The sequence below is a fragment of the Pollicipes pollicipes genome, unplaced genomic scaffold (assembly GCF_011947565.3).
Source record: "Pollicipes pollicipes isolate AB1234 unplaced genomic scaffold, Ppol_2.1 Scaffold_5724;HRSCAF=6776_pilon_pilon_pilon, whole genome shotgun sequence".
NCBI lineage: Eukaryota > Metazoa > Arthropoda > Thecostraca > Pollicipedomorpha > Pollicipedidae > Pollicipes > Pollicipes pollicipes.
The window spans coordinates 19,611,478-19,618,543 of NW_023596746.1; the positions used below are offsets into that span (position 1 = coordinate 19,611,478).

The following is a 7,066-nucleotide window of genomic DNA, read 5'->3' on the forward strand; positions in this document are numbered from 1 at the left end:
GAGGAGCAACGTTGGCGATTTAAAGTGAGTGTTCCACATTCGAAGATGTTGAAGCAAGCATCAGACATCATGAAAGAATCTCACTTGTAATTATTTATATGCTCTTAAGTGCTGCGCCATTTCGTAAATTTGCTCCGCTGTACGTCATCGTTTGATTACGCAATACAACGTTTTTATGACGTCAGAATCACTGTCAGATTGGCCGCCGCCATCGCGAACGGTGTGACTTACTTGCGGTTCTTCAAGCGCCAGTAAGATGGCGTTAGTTGTCTAGGCACGCGTGTCGATGCTTTTTATGGTGTATGCGTGTTTTGACCTTTTCTCGTGCTGTTGTCGTGTATTTTTTTCGTGATCTCATGTTTTGTACGCCTTCTTGCGTTCACTATTACGGCATTATTATTAACTTATTTGATTTTCATCCTCATTGCCAGTAATAATTAGTAGATCCGCCCAATTGACTGCGCAATTGACTGAACTCCCCTCGTATTCCGTCCTTCTTATCCTCTTTCTTGACTCATTCTGCATCCTCGGGACATTCCCATTGTCCGGGGCAGGTTACATGCACCAGCGACGAGTGGGCCGAGAGCCCTGTGGGAACGGGGACCCCGTCCGGGTACCCAGCGCACATGCGCGCGCTAAAGCTCAGCGGTTGACCACCCAGGCGCATGCAAGTCTGCCCTACCGTTTACCATTTCCTTCATCCCACAAGCCTGAAATTATCATTTCTGGTCGGAGGGCTGCGATAAAAAAAAACAAGAACAAAAAACCAACTGTTCCGCATCTCAAAACATGTTTTGCGATGGAAGTATACTAATAGCGACTGCAATTGGTACTTGGCCATCCCCTGTCAGCAGATGCGATGATTACTGCTGATATGCTCCAGATACGATGGCTGCGATGGTAATAATATTTATTACCTTAAGCGCGTCATGTCCATTGAGATGGTGGGCTCGTGTGACATTCAGTGACCTGATATGGGCTCGGGTAACTTCGAGTCGGGCGGTGTGAAAAAGTCCTTTCAAGTTCACGATCATCTAGATCAGAACCAAAAGGATCTGAGATCTGCACGTAATAAGTATATAAATGTGAGCTTCGGCGTCCATATCATTCTGCGCCGACGAGAAAGTCATGGCGAGAAGGGAGAGAGTGGACAGGGTTACCTTGCGCTGGACGAGGCAGCCCGCACTTGGATGAAATCGAAAGCCAGCCTTAAATCCTCCTTCTGGCGATGCGTCGATTAACAACAAAACCAAATTCAGACAATAGCTGGTAGTGTTCGCCTACCAGTCACCTACATTTCGACACGTCCAATGCTATCGCAGCAACACATGACGTCTATGCACTTCTCGTTGTTCGACTGACTCCTGGAAATACAATATGTGCTCCAAACTGCCAGCGTTTTCCCGGCAGCGGTCTCTACCACGAGAGCTGCGTCACCCTGATATGAATGGGCGACCGGCCGCTGACAATGACGCTAGGCTTTGTGCGCTGTTGGCGGCCACGAGTCCCAGCTGCGTGGTCGGGAGAACAGTAACGTCCATGGACGGCCGCGAGGCGGCGCTAGTGAAGACGGAAGACGCAAGCGAGCGTATCGACCCAATGCCTGTTTTAGACGAAGCTGTGGCGGCGATTCGCCTGTGCGCTACGCGGTGGCGTGTGGGGAGTGGCGTAGCAAACAGAACTGGAGAGCGTCCAGTGCGAAAAAATGTCCGAGGGCAGAACTATGGATGAAACATAATTGTGAATCACATGCGATTTCGAGACTATTCATCTCATTGATGCTCGAGCAACTCTTGAACTTATTTGATGTACTCAGCTCAATAAATTCCAATTGACGGATGCAAGGGAACAGAACAGCATCGGATCGCGGGATGCGTGGGAGGCGCTAGGGTACGTTGGGGGAGGGGGCAAGTTCCAAATTTGTTACCACCTACACCAGTCTACCAAAATTAGTGGATGCTTGGGTGTTTTTACCACTCTGAAAAGGCTATGGTCCTCAAGCCCGGCACCGGTTCCGCCCAGCCTCCATCCAGCTCGAGCTGACACCAGTAATGTCCGGATATCGCACAATGCCCCGCTAGTGGAGCTCGCGGGCGCCGCCCCGCGATGCCGAACCATGAGTCGGGTCACCTGGTGCCGGCGCACAGGCCGTCGTTAGTTTCGTGACACTCTCAAGCCTTCACGTGACCACCAGCTATGGGAGCTGTGTTGCATGATGTCACCAAGGACCGTGGTTGGCACCCAATGACTGCGTGGCTATTGGTGGCCTTATGTGACGTCTCTTCTGAAGCATGTGCATGAGGATTTCAGTTGTGGGTAAGAATCTGTGCGTAGCTCCAGCATGGAATGCACGAAGTGCCAAATTATATATTTCGTGACCAATTCACGTCTTAGTTTGTGGTAAAACCCAGCGAAGATCGGTGTAGCTTAGCGAAGAAAACTGGATGTTGTTATGAAGGTTTTTAACGATGAAGCTTTTTGGTTTCTTACCTCTTTCCGTGCAAATTTGGGTGTACCTGTCTTTCCGACATGGACTGTTTGCTCAAATCTGGATGAGACTGATGCCTCGCCTAGCGACAGCTTGTGACGCAGGCACTTACCACGCCATCAAAATACTCTTTGATATGATTCTGCCCCTGTCAATATTTGCAACAGGACATGTCCGCGGGCGTTGATTTTTGTTTACCCCGTCAGTTAGAATTTTGACCAAAGCCACATAGTGATATGCCTCGAACGTAAGTTACGTCTGACCTGTAACGGCGCATCCCCAGGAAAGATGTAGTAGAGAAGATGGTCAGAACAACGATCTCTGCCTTTTTCTTTCTATGCAATGCGATGGAGAGAACTGGTCTGCCTTCCTTTTCTTCCAGCGCTTCTGTAACTCGTACAAAAAAGCTCGGAGTCATAAGCATTACAGTTCTTTATGGATTTGCTTGTATCCACAGAGGAACCCAGCACCATATGAAGTGTACAAGTACCTTGCCTGGATTTCAACGTTGACCTTCCAGGATCGTTAACGTGGATTGCAATAATCGGTAAGCTCGAAAATGTAAGTGGATATGCAAATCTTATCAGTTCTTAGGTAAAAAAACGAGTCACCGATGCACCAAAAGTGACTGGATTAGCAGCGTTCTCGAGCAATCTTTGGTGCATGTAGCATATCATAAGAAGACTTGACGTTTTAGGGTAGTGTTCATGATCACCGCGCGACTACCTAGAATCTACAGACATTGCCACTCGTCAGTAACAGATAAGCTTCACTCGGGACCACGAACACCGCTGAGAAGCCTAGAGTTTTCTCGCAATATATAGCAATGGTCGCTCGAGAACGTAGTGTAAGCAGGTCGTGTTTAAATGAGAGCTCATCATGGTGAAAAACCGCATATCTGGGGCATCTTGCGTATATCTAAGCAAGTAATTTTGAACTTGATCTCCAATGCTCACCTTCCATTTAGCAATTCATGTCCATCCCCATTATTCAAACCGCTGATTTTGCCGAGAAATGAGGGACGAGCAGGATCGATGTGAACGGTGAGCTGCAGCATTCGCAGAACGTTGATTCTCGTTTGGTGTGTCACGAACGATGTTACCTGGACAGCGTTCTCAGCGGTTAAAGATGGCGCATCTCAGACACGCAGAACTGGATATCCAGTTCAGCTGTCTTGAATGCCCTAAAGAGTGAAAGAGTGAAAACTTAAATGAGTTAAAAGTGTGAAGATTGCCGAGAACTTAACAGAGTTCAAAGTGCCGTTAAAGGGTGACAGCAATGTTCTGATGCCTGCCATAGCATTGAAAACAGATCGCACACGTATGATTGGTCATTACTAGCAGCCATAGGATCAAGCGCATCTCGCCGCCGCTTAGCGTCAGCAGCTAAGATATTTGCTTAGTTAGGATAAAGGGCGAGTCCATTTGCTACCTCCGGTGGGAGAGCACAGTCGATAAACGCGACAGAAAAGTTTAACATTGCGGCCTCGCGCCGTAAACTTTGTCAGTCTGACATGAATGGTACTGGATATAACCGGGTCACGCGTGCACCAGAAACGGCATTCCTGTCTGTCTTTTCATAGGCAGGAAATGACATTAAAAGGCTTCTCGACGGCGTCCAGGGACACCTCAGCAGCATGTTATCCAGGGCAGTTTCTTGTTAGCCTTCAGAACGAGTTACCGGGGCTGGTTCGTCAGAAACGTATCGCAGCATCCGCATCCGTACCACAAAAACAACCACGTATAACAAAATAGATTGTATTTAGAGTGATGATCACAGAACCGGGCATTCGCACACTGAGTGCCCGCCGCCGATTCAGCAGGCATATGACGTCACAACACACCGCACGTGATTGCTAGCTGGTGGACGATGCGGCCTACGCATCTTACCATTTATGGGCCTTGAGCGCCTTGATGTCGACGGCAGCCGGCACGTTGAAGGCGGCGGTCTTAAGACCGATGGCACCATGAGCCGCCCTGAGACCGATGGCAGGGGCACCAACACCGATGGCGGCGGTCTTCAGACCGATGGCCGGAGCGGCGACACCGATAGCAGCGGTCCTCAGGCCGATGGCAGGGGCAGCGGCTCTGAGACCGATGGCGGGAGCGGCCACACCAATGGCGGCGGTCCTCAGGCCGATGGCAGGGGCAGCGGCTCTGAGACCGATGGCGGGAGCGGCCACACCAATGGCGGCGGTCCTCAGGCCGACGGCGGGGGCGGCAGCTCTGAGACCGATGGCGGGAGCGGCCACACCAATGGCGGCGGTCCTCAGGCCGACGGCGGGGGCGGCGTGGATGGCGGCGGTCCTCAGGCCAATGGCGGGGGCGGCGTGGACGGCGGCGGTCCTCAGGCCGACGGCGGGGGCAGCGTGGATAGCCGGGGCGTAGGCGGCCGGGGCGTAGACGCGCTTCCTCACCTCGACGGGCGCGGTCTGGACAGGGGTGGGCACGGCGTACGGCTCAGGCACATCGTAAGGCACATCGTACGGCTGGGGCACGTGGTTGATGGTCTTGACCTCAGCGGGGTACTTGCGCACGCTGAGCGTGGCCGGGTTGGTGATGGTCTTGCCGACCAGGGTTCTGGGAGCAGCGATGGCCGGGGCAGCAATGGCCGGCTTGTGGATGCTCGTGGTGTGTCCAGTGACGACCTGCTGGTCAGCGAAGTGGACCGTCTTGGTGACGGGGATCTCGACGTTCTGGCGGATGACGGCGGCGCGGGCGGCGGTGTACTTAATGGCGGGGGCAGCCACGGCCACGGCGGCAGGGGCAGCGGCGGCGTACCTCACAGCGGGGGCAGCCAGAGCGACAGGGGCAGCTGCCCTCAAACCGATGGCGGGAGCAGCAGCCACACCGATGGCGGCGGTCCTAAGACCGATGGCGGCCGGGGCAGCCCTGAGACCGATGGCGGGGGCGGCCACACCAATGGCGGCGGTCCTCAGACCGATGGCGGGGGCAGCAGCCAAACCGATGGCAGCCGGGGCAGCTCTGAGACCGATGGCCGCAGGGGCAGCCCTGAGGCCAATGGCGGGGGCGGCGGCAAAGCCGACAGCGGCGGTCCTCAGACCGAGGGTGGCGCTCTTCAGGCCGATAGGGCTTGCCTTGAGCTCATCCACCTTTATGGTCTTCAGACCAAGGTCAGCGGGGAGAGCAGCACTCCTGAGGTTGGCATAGTTGCCGGGGGCAGCTGAGCCCACCACAGCTAGTGCAGCTATCACCAGCTGGAAGGGAAAATAGTCAGTTATAATGCAGAACATCCAACCGTGATACAAGGTAGGCTTCGTTTCGTCTTACACTTCTGTGCCATGCACGTTTGCCAGGAAATATGCTCGTTACGATCATTCAAAAAATCAGAAGCGGGATGACCAGACGGTTCCTTACGTTATCTTCTAACCATTATGTCCCAAGCATCATGCTGAACATTATGAATCCCAGCACAGAGGGATGATGTACGACTTCTTCTCCCACAACCCGAATGCAGCTGGCCAAGCGTCAACAGGCGCCTCTTCCTCAAGACAACCCCACAATGCAGTTTTCGGGCCGCGAGATACTCACAAAGGCCTTCATGCTGGACGACTCGCTGTGTGCGTTGGGGTGTGTGTGTTTGTGTGCCGATGTCCAGCGCTGGTCGGCTTTATACGGGATCAGCCTTGTTTGGCCTTGCATTCGGCCGCCATGGCTCTGCACGCAGGTAGCACGGCGGGCGGTGGGTCGGCCGCTCCCGGCCCCGCCCCTGTGTCCGGCGACGCAGCTCCAATTAAGAGCGCCTGATGACCGTCGCAATCACTGTGTGACTCCCTTGGTCACCTTACCTTTAACGCGTTATCACCCGTGCACCGTTTGACGTCCACAAATCACCAGTCCTGCGCCAGTGGACCCCCTCCAGGACAAGCGATGTGATCAGGTGGACGGCCACAACCACGGCACACGCGCGGGTTGGTACTATTTCCAACGCAACGCCAATCGCGTAGTTTCTTAGATGATAAATTTGCACAAGATCCGAAAAAGCGGGGTCAGGTTGGTTAGGTGACTTAAAATCTCTCACAGTTGTGTTTTCTCGCATCTGCTCTCGCATCCTTCATGCGTCCAAGACTCCAGGAAGTCGGCCTCTCGAGCTCTCATTTCGGTGTCTTAGCCGGAATGAACATTTACATAAACAGCGAACGTAAGCTCCTGGTCATTTTCATACCAGTTACCGTGGTCACTAAACCACCTGTACTGTTAGTTATCCATTCCATGAATAAAAGGCGCATCAAACCACATGCCGTGCCACCACGCGTATTTTTGTGAAAAAGTTCCTATACTTCCACGGATGTAAGAATACCGGCTGACAAGCACCGCAGGTACTGATTCCCCGTTGGTTTTACTGATCGCACAGTGCGATGGACGTCTGACAGCAGTCTGCAGACGCGTACGCTCAACATCCCGCAATGGCTGTGCAAACATGCTTGCATTCGTCAGTCCGTTCCCAAAAGCTTCCATACTCCCACGACATTCTGTGGATCTAGCTCGAATCTGGCGCGTGGTGACTTCAGGCGCTTGATGGGTTGGTCCCGTAAGAAGCGCGATCGAATATCTAAAA

At 53.1% G+C, this 7,066-nt stretch overlaps 2 protein-coding genes across 2 annotated transcripts in view; one reads left to right on the plus strand and one right to left on the minus strand.

The window, feature by feature from the left end:
• The window catches only part of LOC119102779 (TWiK family of potassium channels protein 7-like), a 43,945-nt gene extending 43,292 nt beyond the window's left edge, over positions 1 to 653 (plus strand). Inside the window, exon 6 of the mRNA XM_037226233.1 lies at positions 555 to 653. Coding sequence (XP_037082128.1) covers positions 555 to 653 — 99 coding nt within the window. The remainder of the gene's footprint in view (positions 1 to 554) is intronic.
• Positions 654 to 4,373: 3,720 nt separating this feature from the next.
• On the minus strand, positions 4,374 to 6,051 carry LOC119102780 (nuclear pore complex protein Nup58-like). The gene is made up of 3 exons (XM_037226234.1): positions 6,040 to 6,051; positions 4,945 to 5,705; positions 4,374 to 4,794 (listed from the first exon to the last, which is right to left on the minus strand). Exons 1-3 carry the CDS (start codon positions 6,049 to 6,051, stop codon positions 4,374 to 4,376), a joined length of 1,194 nt encoding a protein of 397 aa, XP_037082129.1.
• Between the last annotated feature and the right edge of the window lie 1,015 nt (positions 6,052 to 7,066).